We start from the raw sequence: 23,109 nt of genomic DNA on the forward strand, positions 1-23,109 counted from the left end.
AGCAAGTGTCTCACTGGCTTATATCTCTAATAGGGAAACAGATTGTACTGAGAAGCTGAAATGATAGATAAGGTGTGTGTGTTTTTTAATGAGTCAACAATGGCAGCACTTACCTGCAAGCTATACAGAGTGAGGAGAAAAGAACAAGCGCAAAGAAGAGGATCCCTGTTATGATTACCAGCATCATAATATTTTCTTTCCCATCTTTCGAGTCATTCATGGTAATCAGTTCTGTGTCATTCTTGTATTCAAAGAGCATCGCAAAGCCTCGCCCACGATCTGTGGTTGTAATTAGCTCCACAATGACTTCAACCATCTTTAGAGAAGACCCAAAAGTCATGTTTTTGTTCAGTGGTGAATTTGTACCACAGAAGCGAGAAGAAAAAGCAAAGAGATCAGAAACATACAAGACATCATGGGGGCAAACTTCCATCGAGGTCACGGGGATGGAGGAAGTCTCTGTTGACAAAACCATCGTTGAAATGCCCTCATTGTCTTCAAAAGCCATATTTCCTGAATGCTGTTTAGAGCCTTCAGAATCTTCCTTTGTCCCACTAGCGGTGAGGTGAGCAAACAATATTTTGTCCATTGGGTCTTTCTTTTCCTCCTGTACTCCACTGGCCATGTGTCTCAGTAAGGTGACATTGATCGCTTCCATGAATGGTGATTCGCTAGGCTGAGAAATGGCCAACTCTCTTGGTTCTTGTATTTGCTGGAATTGTTTTGATTCCTGTTTTTCAGAAGCGGTTTCTGGAAGCCCACCGTGAAGATTATAAAAATCCGTTGAATGAAAATTTTGGAGAGTAGAGCTCTTAGTAGAAAGGATAGTGGGAAAGTCTGTATTACCCTCATTGGGAAAAAACTCTTCCTTGGTATTTTTGGGAAGGGTAAGAAAATCATTCCAGGCACTTGGGTTCTCACTCATGCTTTCAAACACATCAAAGTCAAAAATTTCCAACATTAAGTATGTTCTAGCAGGGATGAAGAACTGCCAAATACAATGTATGCCTGATGAATAATTGTTGGGGAAGCCAGGTGATAAAATAAGACCTCTCTCTAACGATTTGAACTGTGCACCACATGAATAGTATACCTGAAACAAAAAAGAGTATCCTTGAATAAGTGGAAGCATCCAACCAGATGACCAGGCATTTTCTCCATTCCAGATTGAATCAAGTTTGTGGCCAACATTTATACACACATACATACATACACACATGCATAAAGACAAATTACAGGCTGAGTCTCCCTTATCCAAAATACTTGGGACAAGAAGTATTTCAGATTTTGATTCCCCCGCCCCCAGATTTTGGAATATTTGCATATACATAATGAGATATCTTGGAGATGGGACCGAAGTGTAAACATGAAATTCATTTATGTTTTGTATACCCCTTATACACATAGCTTGAAGGTGATTTTATACACAATATTTTAAATAATTTTAGGCATGAAACAAAGTTTGTGTCCCATCAGAAAGCAAAGGTTTCACTATCTCAGCCACCCATGTGGACAATTTTAGATTTTCATTTCAGAACTCTGGATAAGGGAGACCCAACTTTGTAATTTGCTTTGCTGCTTGAAGAGTTGGATGCTCAAAGTGAAATGTAATTTAAAACAAAAATATATTAACAGCCTAACAAATCAAAACAGAAACAGAACATTATTTATCACACAGTCTCTAACCATATTGACCTCTGTCAAGAAGATAAATCAAACAGTGCAGTTTTTACTATCTAACTCCAAAGGGATGAGACCAACTGACCTGCCTCTAGAGGTGGGAAAGAGGGGCATCACAGGGCCTGCAAATGTTGATGAACTCCCTGCAGCCCTAGGCAGCATAACCAATAGGAAGGAATGCTGGGAGTGGCCATATGATTCCCAATCCTATGGTAGAGGGAATTTGATAAGATGCTGCTACTTTAAAGTCCCTGTCTTGTACACCCCGCAACCTAACCAGTCCTGATGGTACAACAGGGATTCTGATGAAGACTGCCAATACAGGCAGGCTCAAATGGGAGAGGTGGTGTTTCAGATCACTTCGTCTCAGAATCATCTGCTACAATTAAGACTGCTAAACTGTTGGAAATCTTGATTCTGGAATCTCCTAGAAGCTGAGCTAGAGTCTTTTGGGCAAAGCAGATGGCCCTGTAGAGATGCAAGTCATCTTGCATCTCAAGTTATCTTTCTAGCCTTCTGCCATTCCAAGCTTCAATTGTGCCGGGACTGCAGCAACTGCACGGCCAGCTTCCAAAATGGGCTGCCGCCACAGTCCCAAGCTAATAGCTACCAGGAGCCAGATTATCTCCGCTCCTTTTTGGGGCGGCTTTTAGCTTCCTAGCATGGCCTGAGTGCAGTTTCCGGCTGCTTTGGGGGTACACGTCATGTAAACGCCATGCCCCCAAAGCAGCCAGAAGCCACTTTATTTGGCCCATGCGTTACAGGTTTTGCTTCCAAAATCACTGCTCCTTCCTCAAAATCAGTCATCTTGCATCTCAAGTAATCCTTCCAGCCTTCTGCCATTCCAAGTATATAACTGAACAGGACTAGCGGTTGAATTTAATTCAGCACCGGTGACAAAAGTGTTTCCCTTAATACCTGAGGGCAATAGGGTACTACATGATGCTGAAGAGGCCATGTGCTACACACAACTCTGGGGCTCAACAGACGGGTGGCTAAATGCCACCCATTTCTGCCCCAGAAGAAGGCCGCAGCGACCAGTTGCTGAAGCCTCTGGAGGGACCAAAAAGAACCCGCTTCTGGACAGGTTCTTTTTGCATCCCCAAAGAGGTGCCATTGGTGTGCTTGCACACCATGATGATGCTCCTTGTGTGTAGCACCATTTGGGTGCTGCGTCCAAAGGATGTCATCATGGTACGCCCCGTGTACGGGCACATGACAAAATGGCGCCCGGGTGGCGGAACTAGGGCTCTGAGCGTGTGAATGCTCAGCCCTAGTTCTGCTTCTCCCCAACCTTTTGGGCTGGGGAGGAGATTTTGCTCGCCTCTCATTGGAGAGACCAGCATTTTAAAGGAAAACAGCATGCCCTGTTGGCTATTGGGAGAGGAGGGGGCGGGATTTAGCCTGCTTGAGGCTTGCCTGCCCAACCTCCTCTCACTTGGCTTCAAACGCTGGCCCACCCTGCCGCCTCGACATCAGTGTGAAAATTAACTCTGGTCACCTCGGGGCCGGGTAGGAATTTTCTCCCCTTTCCAAGGGTTTTTTGCCTACCCCACACTGTTGGTTGAGGACTTTGACAATTGGCATGGGTGTGGTCATAAATAGGTTCCACGCATAGGCGGGGGAGATAGACGTTTCGGTGAACACTTTGGCACCCTTCTAAAGGGTGAAGGTAGGTCTCTGGAACTTACGTTTAGGTCTTGCGAGTAAACGCGAAAGGAAAGAGACTTGCCTTGGGGATGGCTTGAGATTTAAACCCTCACTTAAGTCTTGCGAGTTAAGTGGGGGAGTCTTGGGTTGGCCTTCCGGATGCTGGCCAGCCAGGGAGCAACCCAATTATGGATTGCCCTTGGGGCTCAGGTGTTTTCGCCCTTTGGAAGCTGGGGAATTGGTCTTGGAGCAGACCATCCGCCAGATGTTCCTACACAAGGTTCTCCCCCCTGGCTTTTTTTTTTTTTTTTTTTTTTGGCAGTTCTCGAAGAAATAAGTTTAAATAAGCTGAGTAAATAAAGCTGCCCATTTTATAACCCAGTTCTCTGTGTCTGGTCTCATTATTCAATGAGTTGGTCAGCAAACCTGTAGACTGGCACAAAGTGCAGGTCTGTACAAGCTTTCTGTCTTGCAACACAGGGCCATGGGCCCAAAACAGACAGGCCAAAAGAAGAGGCTGCTGGACGCTTTGGGGGTGGGGCATGCAGATGACGCATGCCTCCGAAGTGGCCAGAAGCTGCTTCGAGGCCGCCAAAGGCAGCCTGAAGCTTCTGGGAAAGGAATGGCGAAAAACTGCTCCTGCCAGCAGCCCATGTGGGACTGATGTGGTGGCCCACTTTGAGGCAGGTCACCATGGTCCCCAGCTGATTGCAGGCCGATTGCGGGCAGAGCTGCCACATGGGCAGCTCTTTTATGCCTGTCTGCTTTGCCCCATGGTCAGGGAATCTGTTACAGCTGACCCCATCAATGTTTTCCAACTTAGGCAACCCTGACTAGAAAAATTCTTTTCTGACTTTGAATTTTAGAATCTTATAGATCACCATGATTATACTGTGTGGACCCTTTTATGCCCTGCATACTTTGCTTCACTCACACCAAGAAGAGTTGTACTTTCCAAAAATTGGTGGATTGGATTTATAATCAGATTAGTAAGTTTAAATGTGGAGAAGCATGTCGCAGTTCAAAAGGGAGTAGGACATATTGATCTTCAGTTCCATGGTGATGGCTGGATCTAGAGAGGAATGAATTTACTTGGAAAACACCAGTGCAATTCTTTTGGTGGCGTGAGGAACGTCAGTTCTCCTGCCCCACCCTTTTTGAAAGAGGAAAGCTATAAAATAACAAGGTACTTGCTCACCATATAATCACCATTCATTACCTGGCATTAGCTAATGAAGAAAGGGGATTTATTTTAAAAACAAAACTAAAAACAATTAAGTCATTTTTAGTCTGTTTAAACACAAAAAGGATCTTGGCAGGACAACAGACAAATCTATGGCCCCATTCCCACTTGGCAGATAAAATGGCTTATATTGGCGCGATTATGACTCGGATTATTTTCCGAGTCTAATTCAAATTTTTTCCATCGTTTCCATTAGGAAAGGGGGCAAATTACCTCAATTTATTTAGACCCTGGTTTCATTCCCATTTATTTTAAATCACTGTAGTTTAAACCGGGGTAATTTGCTCCCCGTTCCCATTTGTGTCTGCAAGCTGTCAATCAAGCGCATAGGCTTCAGACGTCACAAGTGTCGTCACCTGATTTGAAACACTTTGACACGGTTTATTTTGCTCCCCGTTGCCATTTCGGTTTGTTTGTTGTTGTTTTTTGGGGGGTAGCCAATGAATAGCGGCTGCATCCGATGCTCTTCTGCGTCTCCCCAGATTCCCTTTGGTAAAGAGAGAAGTCTCTATCCCCCCCCCCTCAGATCCCTGAGCGTCCAGGCTCTTCTGTGTCTCCCCAGATTCCCTTTGGGAAAGAGAGAAGAGAAGCCTCTATCCCCCCTCAGATCCCTTGGCATCCAGGCTCTTCCCTGAAAATGAAGCAAGGTATAGGAAATCTTTCACTATTTCAACGCCTTTGTTAGCCACTTTAAAGCTACCTGAGCCATTATTTTTGTCTTCTTATGTTGATTTCTAATATACAATTCAGTTGTAACCCTGCTTTTCAACTTTCTTCCTTAACTTTCATCAGCAATCAATCCAAGTAATATGGTGTCATCTGCATATCTTAACATTCTAAATTCTTGCATTTCTAGAAGATTGGCAAGGCTCTGGAGCGAATGGTAGCCTTCAAGCTGGAAGAATGGATTATCTAGATCCATTCTAGACGCTGGAATCAGTGTATAAGAAATCCGTGTATAAGAAGGGCTGACTGTGTATTGCAAATTGAGGGGGGGAAACAGTTCCTTATTCTTTGATATGTATTTATGCTCCAATAATCAGACAAAAGCTTTTTATAAAGAAATAAAATTAAGCAGCAAGAACAAAGAGAAATCATAATGGGAGGAGATGTCAATGGTGTGCTATCTGCTAAATTATATCACTCTTGTTTTGCAACATTACATGGTCTCTTACCAAAGAATTTTTTTGAAGTCATTACTGTACAACAAAATCATTTGACAGACCCATAGAAATTCTATAATCCATCTTTAAAGAACTACTTTTTTCTCCACAGGTGCATGTATCAAAATCAATAACTGATTTATTTTTCACATCCCCTAATTTTACTGTTCAAACAAGTTCAACTGATATGCAAACTGTGGTCTACAGTGGGCTTTTCCCATCCTTGGGAGTTTGATTCCGAGCCATATTAGTCAATGGGCAGAGATATGTGCACGCCTGTAGGCGCATGTCACCATTGGCTAATATGGGGTGGAGTGATCCACAGGCATTTCAATCCATGGATGGCTAGCCCGGCAATACAGTGGGCTCACTGTATATCAAACAATTAAACTCCTCCCTCCACATTCTCTGGGGTTAGGGGCACAGAGCCCTTGTGAATGGGGAAAAAAACACAAAAACATCATGTTTTTACCTGAGAGTACACCTCTCCAGGTCTTCCAGTGCAACTCTGTGGTCAACATCTGCCAGACATTGACCAACGAATTGTGCTGGAGCAGGGACGAAGCCGGGGGGGGGGGGGTGTCCAGACCCCCCCTTGGGGTCCAGACCCCCCCTTCCGTTAGAAAATGAATGGTGTGTGCTGCTGCGCCACCACACCCAAGCCCCATTATAATGGTGGCACTTAGTCTGGACCCCCCCACCCCTTTCCTAAAATCCTAGCTACGTCCCTGGCTGGAGGAGCTACAAATGGCTAATGGAGTGTTCTCTCTAGGAAACTCTAGGTCCTTCAGTGAGACTTTGGTTAAAGGTACCCACAGAGTTGCGCTGGGGGACCTAGAGATTCCTAGAGAGACCATATTAATAAAATCTGTGAATCATGAAATCCACAAAAGACAAAGCCACAAATGTGGAGGAACAGGTGTATAACAAACCTAGGCCCAGTGCTATAGAATTCTGGGAATTGTAGTTTTGTGGCATTTAGCCTTCTATATCAGAGAGCTCTGGCACCACAACAAGGTACAATTATCAGAATTCCATAGGCATGGCAATTAAAGTGGGGTCAAACCGGACTGTTTCTGCAGTGCAGATGCAGCCTGAGAGAGAGAGAGAGAGGTGAGTTATCCATTATTTATTTTGCTGAACAAAATAAATTCCAGATTGAATTCACAACAAAGCTTTGCCTTTGAGAAAGTTAAATAAAAGCGTCAAAACAAACAAACTGATGGGGGTTGGGATGGGGAGAATCTCTTTCAAACCTTACAGCCTTAGGCAGAATGTGTGACATTTGCTAGTTTTTCAGAGCCTAATTGAATTCTGAGCTGCTTCTTTTTTCCTTTTAATCCCAAACAAAGATGAAAACAGCTTGGAACATGGCTTTGTTTTCCAACAGTACAAAGCAAATCTTCTTTTATGCAGACCCCTAAGATGGTCCACATGTTGAATGACTGTACTGCAAAAAGCCATATGGAACTGAAAACAACCCACATGTGGGAGGAAATCCCCTGCAGACAGTCTCCTCTGGGAGTTTTTGTTTGGGAGTCTTTGGACCTTCCAAAATGCCTTGAAGAAATTCCCTAGATTTATTTTTGCCTCCCCTCTCTGTTAATGACGATAAGCTTGACCTTTCCTGATCAGGAAAATTAGTTCTAAAGCACAGGGTAAGGCAGGGTGAGGCAGCAACCTCTGGAAGCATATTTTGGGTATCAAGAAAGGGCAGCAAATTATTTAATGTATTATTATTTGTATTGCCAGTAAAGAACGCCTATGGAATTTTCTGCCTCAAGAACCAAAATAGCTTGGATGCTATGAACTTCATACTAGGTGGGTGTGGGGTGCCATTGGCTTTTCTGCCTCAGGCAGAAAAAATATATCTGACCCATTCTGGCTAAGAGGTTGCTGTTAGCTTGGCTGAGAGAGTGCTGTAATGCTTGTGCCATTTATGTTTAGACAAGCAGAAGCAAATACTCCTACAGCAGGCAGCAAGCCCACTGTACTTGAGCTACTGTACTTGGTCTCTGGCTGCACCATCTCTGTAGGCAGCCTCAAGAACAGCGGAAGTCCCAAATCAAAATTCCCATTTCTCTTTCCCTGATTCCCAGGAATCTTCTCCAATTTTTAAACAGCAATTTACCTTTAGCAGTTTTTCTTCCCTCTCAATAGTAGATGAAAGAAGTAACATCCCAAAGGCTCAGGAAAGATTAAGGAAAAAACTACCCAGTTGTACAGTAACAAGCATATACTTCTGCTAGATCCTAGAAGATCCCAGAGGTCTCATGCTCTCTCAAAACACTCTGCCCTTTACCCTTTGCTGAGCTGTATTTTCACAAAACACTTCTATGATGCTTCCTCTCTTACACCATCCCAACCTCTCTTAAAAGCCACCTTCTCTGAAATGCCTTGGGTACAAACCTGTCAGCTCCATGCACTATTATAACTCACATGGGTTCCCTATTAACCCCCAGCTGCCTTTCCACACTTCTTTCCTCCTTTGTTTCCCATGTCAAAGTGTAGATCAGTGGTTCCCAACCTGTGGGTCGGGACCCCTTTGGGGGTTGAATGACCCTTTCATAGGGGTCGCCTAAGACCATTGGAAAACACCTACGAGTATTTAATTACAGTTATGAAGTAGCAACGAAAATAATTTCATGGTTTCGGGTCACCACAACATGAGGAACTGTATTAAAGGGTCACAGCATTAGGAAGGTTGGGAACCACTGGTGTAGATTATAAGCTCCTTGTGGTATGGACCTGTCCTCTGGTATTCAGTAAGACATATGCTCTAAGGAGTGGGCAACTGCAGTGGGTCCAAGGGCCAACTGTCTTCCTCTGGGAGAAACAACAAAACAAAACGAAACAAGTGGAAATGATCAGACATTCGTATTTGAGGTTTGAATAAAGGGATATATTGGAATGTTAAACAATGTAGAGGTGCTCTTCAACCTATTTTAAAAGGTGATCCTGGAGGCTTTCAGGGTAGGCAAGCCACTCTCTCCCCATCCTATATATCCTTTCTCTTCTTGCCGTTTTGACAGTCCCCTTTCAAAGTGGTCACTATATTGTCCTACACACTGGACCAGTTATTGTTTCTATGATAAGCAATCTGCTGCAGCCTGGGTAGCAAGCTAGCATAGTGGCTACACTGTTGAATTAGGACTAAGGGGATGCCCCCCTTGGCCATGAAGTTAACTGCATGAGCTTTGGCTGCTCACTATCTCTCTGCCTAGCCTTGCTCTCAGGGTTGTTGTGAGGATCAAAAGTGGAGGGGACGGACACATGGGTGGTTCATGCAGAGCAGTGATCAGTTCATGTTCTGCCAGAGCATGTCCAGGTCCTTGACTTCTTTGGGGAAAGTAATAGTGCCACTATATTCTGCTTTGGTCAGGCCCCACCTGGAATACTGTGTCCAGTTCTGGACACCACAATTTAAAATGGACATTGAGAAACTGGAGCATGTCCAAAGGAGGGTGACTAAAATGGTGAAGGGTCTGGAAGCCATGCCCTATGAGGAACGACTTAGGGAGCTGGAGATGTTTAGCTTGGAGAAGAGAAGGTTAAGAGGTGATATGACAGCCCTGTTTAAATATTTGAGGGATGTCATCTTGAAAAAGGAATAGCAGTATATAAGAATAAAGTAAGAATAAAGTATATTGAGGAGGGAGCAAGCTTGTTTTCTGCTGCTCCAGAGAACAGGACCCAAAACAAAGGATGCAAGCTACAGCAAAAGAGATTCCAACTCAACATTAGGAAGAATTTCCTGACAGTAAGGGCTGTTTGACAGTGGAACACACTCCTTCCTCGGAGTGTGGTGGAGTCTCCTTCCTTGGAGGTCTTTAAGCAGAAGCTGGATGGACATCTGCCGGGGATGTTTTGATTTAGATTTCCTGCATGGCAGAATGAGATTGGACTGGATGGTCTCTTCCAACTCTAGCTTGTTTGCAAGAATGTCATGGGAAACCTTGTCAAAGGCCTTAGTGAAATCAAGATATACTATATCCACAGCATTCCCTTCATCTACCAAGCTGGTAATTTTATCAAAGAAAGAGATCAGATTTGTCTGGCATGACTTGTTTCTCTGAAACCCATGAGTGCCGCCATTTAGACGTGATGGATGCATCGCATACAAACGGTGCAGTGCGGGCGTCACGTCATGGCACCGCTGTAGGGCGCTTGTGGTGCCCTTTCAGTGGCACCGAAAGGAGCTCTGTTTTGGAGCTCCTTCCGCCGCGCGTATCTCTGGCATGGCCTTTAAATGGCCGTGCCAGCAATAAATAAATAAAAAATAAATAAATAAACTTTATTTGTATACCGCCCTTCGAAACATCAGAGCGGTTCACAGCAGACATCCATACAATTATTAAAACAACATATTAAAACCATCAATACAGTAAAAATAGTCTGTGCCAAATCACAGATGACTCACCAATGGCTAACAGGGGAACTAACAAAGGGACTTAACAGGGACTTAACAGAGGGGGGAAGGGCCGAGCAGCCCCTTTTTCCCTTTCCCCACCCCTGTCGGGGTGCTCTTGGGGCATGAAGCCCTAAGGACACCCCTTTCCAGGCCGCAGCGTTTTGCCACTTCCCTGACGCCTGGAAAAGTGGCGGATCGGGGCCTCTGGGGTTGTCACTGTGGCCTCTGAGGCCCCGATCCATCGGGGAAAGGGGCGGGTGCAGGCCACCCCAAAGGGGCAGTCTGTATCCCGCCTATAGTCCAAAACACCCTGCAGAAATAATCCAATTTGATACTGCTGTACTGCACTGGCTCAGTGCTAGGGAATTCTGGGACCTGTAGTTTTGTGAGACATTTAGCCTTTTCTGTCAGGGAGCTCTGGTGCCATGACAAATTACAATTCCCAGGATTCCCTAGCACTGAGCCAGGTAAGTTAAAGTGCTCTCAAACTTGATTATGTCTGCAGTGTGTTTTGGACTTATATGAACCATCTTCTCTCCTAGATTGACAGTGTGCCTTTCTTTACAGAGGACAGTCCTCTGTTTCAAGGTATCCTCTGTCTAAAGAATTGTCTAGCCCATATCTGGTTTAAAGATCAAGAACTCCAGCAAGAAGGAAGGGAGAGAGGGTTTGAAAATGCCCATCCAGAGTTAGTAGCATCTTACACAACAGACTGGGCAAACACACAAGTGACCTGCTTGTGAATCTTCCCATTTATGAAGAAAAAGTATTTCTGTGGAGTTTCTCTTTATTATTATTATTATTATTAACCTCTATCTTTCACTCATTTTTATAATTTGTAAATTTCCATCAGTACATACATATGAGCAAAGGCAAATTTTATGTAAATCTGTACCATATTTTGTCTTTTTTTAATCCTTTTCCTTTTTTTAGGATAGCCATTCTCTTTTCTCCTCTATTCCAACCCCTGCTCTGGTCCCTGTTTCTTCCTACAACTTTGAAAATTATGTTTTGGACTACAACTGTTAGAGTCCTTCAGTTGCACACCTATTGGGCATGCTGACTGGAGGAGTCGGGCAGTTACAATCCAATAGGATTTTTCTTCCGCCAAGCTCTGGTCCTTCCTATTCATAGAGAGCTGCTGGACAGACCTTCCTCCATATTTCCTCTGCATGCTGATTCACTACCCCTTTGCAATGTCCAGACTTGTAGAATCAGTGCAGGGCATTCTGCGGTAGTGGCATCCATCTCTGAAGTTCATTTAAACACAGTTTGCATACAGACTGTAACCTATCTTTGCTCGCTGGTACCTCCTCAACATTTTTGCTGTTGCCTTTGTTCTTGTCTGCTGTATTAATTTTGAGCTCTTTTCTATTAATGGCATATTGCTTTTGCTTATATTGCTTCTTTTGGAGCAGAAAGCCAATTAGTACGTTATAACAATAATGAAACACATCAGTGGTTTGCAGTCCTGAAATTCCCCTTTCCTTTCATCATTAAAGAGGCACCAAAACAGAGACATGACTACCCCAAACACTGCATTCCTAAACAGTCTGTCAAGACAAATCAGTGTCAGGCATCTATACACAGGGATGCAATGCTATGACATGGCATAACACATTTTGATTGAAATGCAAAAGCATCATACGTCCACATTGATAAATGCCTTCCCTTTCCATTTCCCTTTCATCAGAGTATGGAATCCCTCAGGAAGGAACAGGAGAGAGGTGGATGGGAACCATGTTCTTAATTCTGGTCATACCCCATAACCTCCCTTTTCACAGCCCCAGTTGCAAAACCCTAGCTGCAGCCTCAGATTGACATGCACCTTTTCTAACTGTGTCTGTATGTATTTTCTGATGGTATATTCTGTTGGGGCGTAGAAAGACGCACTGTGTCCACCATGACCACCTGCAGAGTTGAACCACGTTGACAGGACGCCAGGAAGAAGGAATCTGAAGAGATGTCTGCAAAGGTATTCAGGCCAAGAAGGAAAATATTCCTTTACCACTGCAAACGGCCTTAATCTTCCGGCTTGAGAAATAACGACAAGAGCACTTCAAGCCTTCACTCTACATGAGGGCTTTAATAAATAAGTTACTTTAATAAATAAAATACTTTGCGCCAACCAAACAACCATAACAACAAAAACCAGAGAGGCAGTTACTCTTCCACCGTCATAACTGACACACTCTCTCAGAAGGACTGGCAGCATCAACATTCCATAATGCAAATGTCAACTGTCAACTGCCACTGGAACTGTAATAGGTTCCGCTACAGCTCCATCTTGTGGTCACATACATGTCATTTCCTAACATATTCCACTCAGCATCATTCACACATGATCCTTATCTTCGTTTCTTCTGGAGACAAATTCACTGCTTGACAAGATTATAGCTGAAACAAGATAATGGAACGTTGGTACTTACCTGATACACATCCCTTTCCAGCAGAGAAGGTCAGAGCCTGCTTAACATTGGGTAGCTCCGCCCACATGGCTCCTGATAGGGACGAAAAAAAACAAAGGCCTGGGGCCTGACCCCGCCTCCCTGGGCGGAGCAACCCCTAGCAGCCTCAGTCAGTGATCAGCTGAAGAAACCATGTATGGTCCCTCTAGTAATCTTGACTTAGAGCGCTCTGACTTGGTAACAAAAACTGTGTAGCCCATATCTGGTTTAAAGATCAAGAACTCCAGCAAGAGTACATTTATTTCAGCTTCCCAACATGTATCTCTGTGGCGATTCTTGTCTACAGCTTTTGTTATCTTCAATCACTAGTCATGCTGCTTGGGATTGATGGGAGTTGTAAGTGAAACACATCTAAAAGGCACCAGATTTAGGAAAGCTTATCTAAGTCTAGAGAACTCTACAGATCCCCCAGAGCCAGTGGACCAAGTACACTAATTACTAAATACGGGGGATTAACAACGGGGGAGCGGCTGGGGGGGGGGGGAGCCCCTTGATCCTCCAAATTTTTTTTTACTACAAACTACTAACTCCTTACTACTACCCATGCTGGCTAAGGGTTCTGGAAGCTGAAGCCTAAAATATATGGAGGGCCAAAGTTTCCCTACCGATAGAATAAGGGGTGGATATCTTCCTTACCAAATGCTTTAAGCATCCAGAAACCTCTGCTATGCTAGACTTTGACAAGCTGGCCCTTTGTCTTGATATAGAAAAGCAATGATTATGTTACTAACATTAAGGATGGATAATAACAAGGTAGTTGTGCACATGCTTTCACCGCAGAAGTGCATGTATGCATGCACACATTACTTTATATCCCACGTTCCTTCCAGTCAGGTCAAGTACATGCCCTCTTCTTCCCTTTTTTTTCCTCACAAAAACGCTGTGAAGCAGTCAGGCTAAGAAAGTGTGACTAGCAAGTGTGATTTTAGTTTCAAAGCATTAAATCCAATGTTATTCCTAACTAGAGTAGACCGATTAAAATCAATGGGACTTACATAAGTGACGGCTAGCAAGTACCATTCATTTTAATTAGTCTGCTGTAGTTCAGAGTCACACTGGATTTAACCCAAGGGTCAGTGGAGATGAAAACCTGATCTTCCAAATTCCAGTTCAGTGCTCTAATCCAGGGGTGGGCAAAGAGAATGCTTTCAGATGCTGTAGGGCTACAACTTAAAGCCTTCCTTCTCCTTGGCTATGCCAACCAGACCTGCTTCCAGTCCCACAACATCTGGAGGGCCATATTTTGCCCACCCTGCTCTAACTGCAATGCTACATTGGCATCTACTTGGTTACTGTGAAACAATATGATAGACTAGTTAAGAGCTTGGTTTAGGTTAGTATCTTCTTCTTATGTTCTCAGTTCACCAGTGGAGCACTTGATACTGGAACAGAGTTGTCCAAGCCTCCATTCCTCTCTTCCCCAGCTTTTCTAATTGTGTTCATTGGCTACAAACAGTGCTTCGGAGGTTACATGCCAAAGCACCTTTTTTGCTGCTCTAGCTGCATCATTTACTGTACAGATTCCACTTGCATTACTTGCTTGATTGCTCTGGCAAGACACCTTAATATAGCAAGCTGTGATTCTGGCTCCACTGCCAGTTGCTTTACAGACTTAATAGCTGAAATGTCATATACTTTATTAATCAGACTGCATTCTTTGCTAATTGAGGGACATAGTTTTGGAGTTGAATTTTGAAATACTTCACTGAGCTCGGGAGTAATCCTTTGTGGAAAGAAAAAAAAAGACATGGCAAACTTTCCTGTTTGCTTCAAGAGCAGTCATCTCCGGACTACTTATAATTCTCTTCTACTCTCATTTATTATGACGATTATTATTTGTGACATTTTTCTCCTGTCCTTTGTCCAAAAAGCTCAGGGTCAATGTGTAGTGATTTGAATGTTGGCCTGGAACTTGAAAGATCTAAGTTCAAGTCCCTACTGAACCACAGAACTCACTGGGTGACCCTGGGCCAGTCTCTCTCTTTCCAACCCCTCTCTTTCTTTCTCTTTCTCTCTCTCTCACACACAAAATCTCTGACTGTTTACTTCACAGGGTTGTTGTAAAAATAAAGTAGGGAGGAAAGTCATGTACATGGATATGGGGGGGGGGGGCAAGGAGGCACTTGCCAACCCCAAATCCTACATTTATTTATTTAATGTAAAGTACACAGATAATGCATGTCCAGCCAGACGGTAAGAGGTTTAGAGTGACCACTGAGATTGAAAGTCTGGCTACACAGCTCCCTCCCTGCACTGTTTTGAATGAGAGCCACCCTTAGCCATTAGGTAGCTCAGATGAATGCTCCTTGTTTTGATCTAATTATACTGTGCCTATCATTTTATAAAACTTGGAGAAATAAAGTGATAATGTTAACCTAGCGGAAAATAAATTTGTACAGATAAGATCTTTGTTTTGGTACAAAATCCATCATTATTGTACCCATATTGCAAGTGGGCTGTGGCTCAGAGACTGTAAATTGTGCTAATCCTACAAAGTAGCTCAAGTGTTGTTATACCAATTTTAAGAGTTAAGAGTTCTGTATAACAACCCTAATGTGATTCCAGAACTAATCCAAAACTGTTACTCTGCTTCCTGGTATGTTGCCTTTTCATAAAGCAATATACCAATGAGACTGACTATACATTGACTCTAGCAACATGGCATTTTAGGAAGGCAAAGATACATAGGGTGAGAGGAATCAGGAGCAAAAAAGATATCAGGTGCAGGGAGGAAAATATATTCTGGACATGAAGGCTAAAATCCTGTTCAGTGCCAGTGGAGCATAAAGTTTCTCCAAGTAAGTACAAAGTATATTTGCACTTACACAAACATGTGTGTTAAAAAGTATGTTTGTACTTACACAAACATACTTACAGAAAGAAGGAGCAATAATATGGTCATTCTGGATGGGAAGCAGAGGTCCATGTGCTGCAAGATCAAGAAAGAACTATTTTAAAAAGACAACTGCTGGTGTAACTCTTAATAATATTACAGCACAGGTCTATTTACTGGGAAACAACAGTAGTGTAAATCTAGTATGGGTTTTTAAAGATGTCATTTATACCTAGTCCAACAGATCTGGTAACCAGGCTATCAGAAATGGCAGAACTATTCTCTGAAACTATCAGGGAGGTTTCTGTATAGTTCCAAAAGGACATTTATGCAGTTTAGAATTAAAGTTATCCCTACAAAACTGACTGATACCCTACACAGCATTGATCAGTGTCTCTAGAATGAAGAAAATCATGGAGCCACTTTCCCCCGACAAGTCTTGTGAAGTTGATAGTAATTATAGGTATAAGGACAGTGATGCTGGAAAATACCAAGTACGTTCTTAAGTATTGTGTCTGCTCACTTGGGTTCCCCCCACCGCTTTCTTCTTGAGTTGTTTCCTTTTAAATAACCTAACCAAAACAAAAAATCAAAAACTTCTTAAGTTGTTTCCCTCATGCCACATACATTTTTACTGGAGTTGTCATGTTCCCAATTAATTTTAACTTAATTGGGAATTTTAACTTTCTTTCCAGTCCTAGGACAACAGCCTAACCCGGACATGTGGAAGTGAGGCCCTCCAAATGTTGAGAGACTGCAACCCCTGTATGCCATAGAATCATAGAATCCTAGAGTTGGAAGAGACCACAAGGGCCACCCAGTCCAACCCCATTCTGCCATGCAGGAATTCACAATTGAAGACCCCTCCAACAGATGGCCATCCAGACTCTGTTTCAAAATCTCCAAGGAAGGAGACTCCACCTCTCCGAGGAAGTGTGTCCAGTGTCAAACAGCCCTTACTGTCAGGACGTTCCTCCTAATGTTGAGGTGGAATTTCTTTTCCTGCAATTTGCATCTATTGCTCCATGTCCTATTCTCTGGAACAGCAGAAAACAAGCTTGCTCTCTCCTCAATATGACATCCCTTCAAATATTTAAACAGGGCTATCATATCACCTCTTAACCTTCTCTTCTCCAGGCTAAACATACCCAGCTCCATAAGTCTTTCCTCAGAGGGCACGGTTTCCAGACTCTTCACCATTTTTGTCGCCCTCCTTTGGACACCTCCCCACTGGCTATGCTAGCTAGTGCCAATAGGAATCATCACCTGGAGGGCTACATATTCCCTACTTCTTTTCTTGCCCCTACACCACACTGCCTCTTTTAAGCAAGCAGGCAAAAAACTGTTGTTATATGACTTGCACCAGGTCCACCGAAGTTCTTCATAGTGGTCCTAAGGGTCTGGCAATACAATTTCAGGTTTTCATGAGATTAAGTATAGCATTTGCTTTCTACCTCAGTCAGTAAAATGTCTTGGTTAGGCCAGAGTTTGGAAGTAAGCACTACAGGTGATAACATGAATGTAACATGCTTGTGTGGCATTGTGATCTGCATTTCAGACTAAGACTCTGGAAGACCAGGGTATGAATTCCAATTCAGCCTTGGAAACTCAATGGGTGCCCTTAGGGAAGTCTCACTCTCTCAGCCTTATAGACATGAGGGAGCCCTGGTGGCACAGTGGTTAAGTGCCAATACTGCAGCCACAAAGTTGCAAGTTTCATCCCAAGACTCCAGGGTTGACTCAGCCTTCCATCCTTTTGTAGCTCAGTCAAATGAGTCCCCAGCTTCTTGGGGGCAATTGGCTAACACACTGTAAACCCCTTAGAGCAGCAATGTTGAAACTCTGGTCCTCCAGGTGTTTTGGACTTCAGCTCCCAGCATCCCAGACCATTGACCTAGGTGGCTGAGGCTTCTGGGAGCTGAAGTCCAAAACAACTGGAGGGCCAGAGTTTGGACATCACTGCCTTAGAGAGTGCTGACTTCACTATTAAGCGGTATAGAAATGTAAAATGCTATTGCTATCAGAGGAATACAGTGGCAAACCTGCTCTCAGGAAATCTTGCGGAGAAAACCCCATGATAGGTTTTCCATAACTTGTTGGAGTCAACCTGAAGGCAAAGAACAAGAACAAAATTTGCTACTTTGGGAATAATGAGTGCATAATGACATTATTTGTACAAATTAGTGTAATGACTGATAATGTCATTATTTTTTCCATGTAACAAGTAACATTTGCTTGCTACTTTAAAGCCAAAGTGGGCCACTGTGGAAGCTAGGAGGCTGTATTAGCCCCCCAGGAGACCATGGAGGGCCACACTCTACACTCCATCTGCTCCACAAAAAAGGAAATAAATGTTTTTATCCCCAAGTGCCTTCTGGGGCACATGAGAACATTCTTGCCATATTTGGGGGCTTATCTGGGGCCCTAGAGGGCATTTTGAGGCAAAACCTATACAGCTTTTGCAAAAATGTGTTTTGACCCCTGGAAGGCCGATCGGGGGGGGGGGGGCATTTGGAGCAAAAATATATTTCTTTGAACTCTAGTTGGTCCTATGATCCACAAAGTGACCCTGGAAGACTACATGTGGCCCAGAGCCCATTCCTTGCCTACTCCTGTTTTAAAGCCAATATTTTGGGGTTGCTTTTGGGAAGTTGCAGTCATATCTGTATTTTTAAGCAATTAAAAAAAAAACCTAAGAAAAAAGTAATGTATTAGTGGCATACTAACACTTTTTTTTTTTTAAAAAAAAGAGTAATGCATTAAAATTGTGTTATAAAGTAAAACTAACATGATACTTTTTAAAAACAGCACTCCATTCTCTGGTACAACCTTGCCCTGAATTCAAGATACTACACCATCTTTCTTGCTGTCACATTGAAGACTTAGATCCAAAACACACTGCAGAAATAATCAAGTTTGAGAGCGCTTTAACTGCCCTGGCTCAGTGCTAAGGAATTCTGGGAACTGTAATTTGTTGTGGCACTAGAGCACTCTGACAGAAGCTAAATGTCTCACAAAACTACAATTCCCAGAATTCCCTAGCACTGAGCCAGGGCAGTTAATGTACTTTGACACAATTTTAACTTCCATGGCTCTATCCTGTGGAATCCTGGGACTTGTAGTTTGTGCTGGCACCAGAACACTCTGACAGAGAAGGCTAAACAGCTCACAAAATTACAAATCCAGGATTCCATAGCACTGTGCTGTGGCAGTTAAAGCGGTGTCAACCTACATTGTTTCTGCACTGCAAATGCAGCCTCAGGACAGCAATGATGAATCTATTGGCCCTGCAGATGTTGCTGGACAGCAACTCCCATCATCCCTCATCACACGGTAGTAGGACTGGTGGAGGGGAAGTTCAACAACAACTAGTGGGCTGCACATTCATTGCCCTGACCAGGAAGAAACATGCCATTTTGTGGTTCTGGAACCAACATATAATGTATTTGATTCCATTTTATTAATAAAATTCAGAACTTCCAAAATTACAGTTCCAAAATAATTGGGAACTAGTTTGCAAATCCCTCCATAAAGAGTGGGTGGGTGGAAGGGAAGAAGGAACAAAGAAGCAGGAGCATAGAGGACCTGGGCTCTACTGCATTGAGATATCAAGATCCATCTTCCTACCCTGTTGAATGACGTTCCCTGTTTCTTTGGGATTCCTTCTCAGCCTATCCGGACCAGAGCCAGCTCTGGCCATTTTGCTAAGGTAAGGTAAAGTAAAACCTCCAACATCTTGCTCTCACTTCCTAGCCCCAGTATCTGTTGCCTGAGGTGAGTACCCCGCTCTGACTAATAATAGAGCTGATCCTACATTAGGCTATAGTAAGCATATGAATCATAGAGTAAGAAGAGACCACCAGGGCCGTCCAGTCCAACCCCCCCTCCTGCCATGCAGGAATTCACAATCAAAGACCCTTGACAGATGACCATCCAGCCTCTGTTTAAAGACCTCCAAAGAAGGTTTTTAAACAGGAAGTTCCTCCTAATGTTGAGGTGGAATCTCTTTTCCTGTAGTTTGCTTCCGTTGTTCCAGGTCCTGTTCTCTGGAGGAGCAGAAAACAAGCTTGCTTCATCTACTATCCTCCAAGGGAGATCTTGTAGCACCTTTGAGACTAATTAAAAGAAGGAAGTTGGCAGCATGAGCTTTTGTAGACTTCAGTTTACTTCCTGAAGGCATCTGAGGAAGTAGACTGAAATCTACAAAAGGTCATGCTGCCAATTTCTTTCTTTCATTTAGTTTCAAAGGTGCTACAAGATCTCTCTACATACTGATCCCACAGACTAACACGGCTACATCTCAGAGGGAGTGTGTTCCACTGTCAAACAGCCCTTACTGTCAGGAAGTTCCTCCTAATGTTGAGCTGGAATCTCTTTTCCTGGAGCTTGCATCCATTGCTCCGGGTCCTAGTCTCTGGAGCAGCAGAAAACAAGCTTGCTCCCTCCTCAATATGACATCCCTTCAAATACTTAAACAAAGTTTATTATATCACCTCTTAACTTTCTCTTTTCCAGGCTAAACATACCCAGCTCCCTAAGTCTCTCTTTGTAATGCAGTGTGTCCATATGAAACATGCTATAATGAATGAACCTGTGGGTCCATCCAGCTCAGTCTTTGGAGTCCTTGGCTGGTTTTAGGAGGACTTAAGGGGGAAAGCCAGCCTGTGGTAGTGGTTTGAATGTCGGCTGGGACTCTGGGGACCAGGGTTTTGGTTCCCAGCTCAACGCACTGGTTGACTTTGGGCAAGTCACACACTCTCAACCTCAGAGGAAGACAAAGGCAAACACCCTCTGAAGAAACCTTCCCAAGAAAACACCATGATAGGGGCCTCAGGGTTGCCAGAAGTGGGAAACAATTTGGAGGTACACAGGAGCATCAAGGAACACAAAAGATATCTTCCTCAGCATACCATCTTTACTAAGGACTGAAACAACAAAATGCAGGCATCTTACTAGCATCTCTTAATTTTTCTCCTGTTTGGTATGTGACATCACGCCTGATGAAGAAGCCCATGGAGCTTTGAAAACTTGCAACAAGTATATATTGTGCATTTCGGTTGGCCAATAAAGATATCACTGATGGATTTCTGTTCAGATTTGTTAAATGGCCAACACAACTCCCTGCATGTTTTCAATAATGGTTTGTGACATCACGCCTGATGAAGAAGCCCATGGAGCTTCGAAAACTTGCAACAAGTCTATTGTGCATTTTGGTTGGCCAAGAAAAATATCACTGATGGATTTTAGGAACAACAAGGGTGCATCTCCAAGGCAGAAAGAATACAGGTTGACACAGGTTGACTGCTATGGTCCCATCCTGTAGAATCATGGGATTTGTAGTTTTTGTGAGGCGCTGGGACTCTTGGGCAGAGAAGGCGAAAGACCTTGTCAAATCCATCACTTTAAAGTAGTGCCAAACTCCACTCTTTCAACGATGTAGATGCGGGACCCATCCCTTTGTCTGATCTCGCTCATTTTGATCGGACCTTTGCAAGGTGGGGGTGCATCCCCACTGTCGAGTTAACGCGGTTTGACACCGCTTTCAGTGCTGAAACTCCGTCCTTGGGGAATCCTGGGATGCATCCTTTCACAGGATCTTTTAGTCTTCTCTAGTGCCTCGAGTGAATGATGAAGTCCCGGGATTCCGTCCGACGGAGCCATGGTGGCTAGAGCGGGATCAAACTGCATTATCTGGACAGTGCGGAAGCGGGGGGTGGGTGGGCTAGACACGTGAAAGAACAAAATGGGGGTCCGTCTCCAAAGTAATTATTATTATTATTATTATTATTATTATTATTAACCTTTATTTATGAAGCGCTGTAAATTTACACAGCGTTGTACATCCCTCCTCAAGTTTCCATTCCGGTTGTCAACATGAAATGGGAGTCCACGAAACCTGCTCCGTCCCTTTTCGAAACTCCTCACTTTTGAAGCCTTTACTGTAAATTTTTATCAAGAGCTAAAAAGACAACTATTAGTATTGCCTTATCACAAAAGTTCATCACACGGCATACTTCCTTCCTCCCTGCAGTAATAAACGCCTTGCTTTCCCCCCTGTAAATGTTATTTAAAAGTTTGATTAAATGCGATTTAATCTCTCATTTCTTTCTCCTTTCTGAAATCTTAATACATTTCGTCGTTGGCTTCCCAAGATTACCATCTTTTTCGAACGATATATTTGGATTGGGGACTTTGGAAGTGTTTATTTCCCCTCTTCATCCCCCCCCCCCCAAAAAAAAAAACCCTTGGGCAAACACACACAATTTGCAAGCCAAGGCGTTTCGTCCCCCCCTCCCTCAGGGCAACCCAGAAACAGCCCGGCCTGCCTGGGCAAGTCCCCACCCGGCTCCCCTGGACACACAAAAACACACAGAGACACGAGCCCAGCGTTGTGAGGCCCTAGTGCCACAAACACATTCCTCTCAGTCAGGACCAAGCCCTCCCTCCCGCCCTTTTGGCCGCCCAAGACTTGGCGCGGGGCTCCCTCAGAGGGGGCAAATAAGGAGCCCGCCAAAACCTGAGGCGCCGCCACACTCACCTTGCCTTGCGCGCCCCAGAGGCAGAAGGCCGCCGCTGCCAAGAGCTGGAGCCAGCCTGGCCTTCGGGGCAGGGGCAAGGTGGTGCCCATGGTGGCCGTCGAGGCTGGGGAAGAAGGGAAGAGCCCAAGGCGGCGGAGCAGCGAGCCAAATACCTTGCTCGCCTCCGCTTGCTACTCCGCCCTCTTTCCCCGCCTTCCCACCCTCTTCCCCGGGGGTTTCGCTTCCACCATCCCTCGTTGTCGGCCTCCTCAGGGGGGTGCGGGCCACACTGGGTGACACCAGTGCCCTCCCCGGGGTTGGTGTCACCCGGTGCGGGCCCTCATCGTGTCACCCCCCCTCCATTGACCTCCCTCATCTCCTCAGTCATGCCCTTTTTGCACTAATGTTCCTCCTCAGTCCCAATTCCCATAGACTACTGAATGTAATTTAATATTACTACTACTACTACTACTACTATTATTATTATTATTATTATAGAATAGAATAGACTTTATTGCGGTTGAAGACCAACCTGAAAGAAACAAACAAAACACATTAAAAAATAATGCATTAATAATAATACATTAATAATACACAGGACGCCAAACCAAGATGAGTTGGTGGATTATGCTTTTCTGAAACAAAGTTCAGAAGCCTTCAAAAAGGAAGAAGAGACTGGAGGTTTCAGTCATCCTGATCTCTGCTGGGAGACTAGGGACTTTATCACACGTGGCTTTTAAACTGTTTTAAATGTTTGAAAATAGGGCATGTAATGATACTTCCTGCGCATCAACTCCATCTCGTTGCTACCTTTTCATCCAAGTGTGGTTAACAGCACACCTGACTGGAAAACCTGTCAATAAGCCCCCAAATATGTGGCTGTCTCTAGGGCAGTGATGGCAAACCTATGACATGTGTGGCAGAGGTGGCACCCAGAGCCCTCTCTGTGGGCACACATGCTGTTGCCCTAGCGCACAGTTTGCCAGAGTTTCTTACTAGAAAGCCAGAGGGACGTGGCACTTTACAATAAATAAGTGGGGTCCAGGTTGCAGTTTGGGCACTCGGTCTGTAAAAGGTTCTCCATCACTGCTCTAGGGTGATAGGCTGTTCTCATGGCAGTATGGGGATTGTGAAGAGATGTGG

The 23,109-nt window shown here is 44.1% G+C and overlaps 1 protein-coding gene across 1 annotated transcript in view; it reads right to left on the reverse strand.

Moving 5' to 3' along the window:
- The window catches only part of LOC149289968 (uncharacterized), a 32,457-nt gene extending 10,381 nt beyond the window's left edge, over positions 1-22,076 (reverse strand). Inside the window, exons 1-2 of the mRNA XM_089490002.1 lie at positions 21,987-22,076; positions 114-1,093 (exon numbers count right to left, since the gene is read on the reverse strand). Coding sequence (XP_089346128.1) covers positions 114-1,093; positions 21,987-22,076 — 1,070 coding nt within the window. The remainder of the gene's footprint in view (positions 1-113; positions 1,094-21,986) is intronic.
- Positions 22,077-23,109: the final 1,033 nt, after the last annotated feature.

This window comes from Sceloporus occidentalis, unplaced genomic scaffold, assembly GCF_023333645.1.
Source record: "Sceloporus occidentalis isolate IW3139 unplaced genomic scaffold, rSceOcc1.0.p SCAF_41, whole genome shotgun sequence".
In the NCBI taxonomy this organism is placed as follows: Eukaryota; Metazoa; Chordata; class Lepidosauria; order Squamata; family Phrynosomatidae; genus Sceloporus; species Sceloporus occidentalis.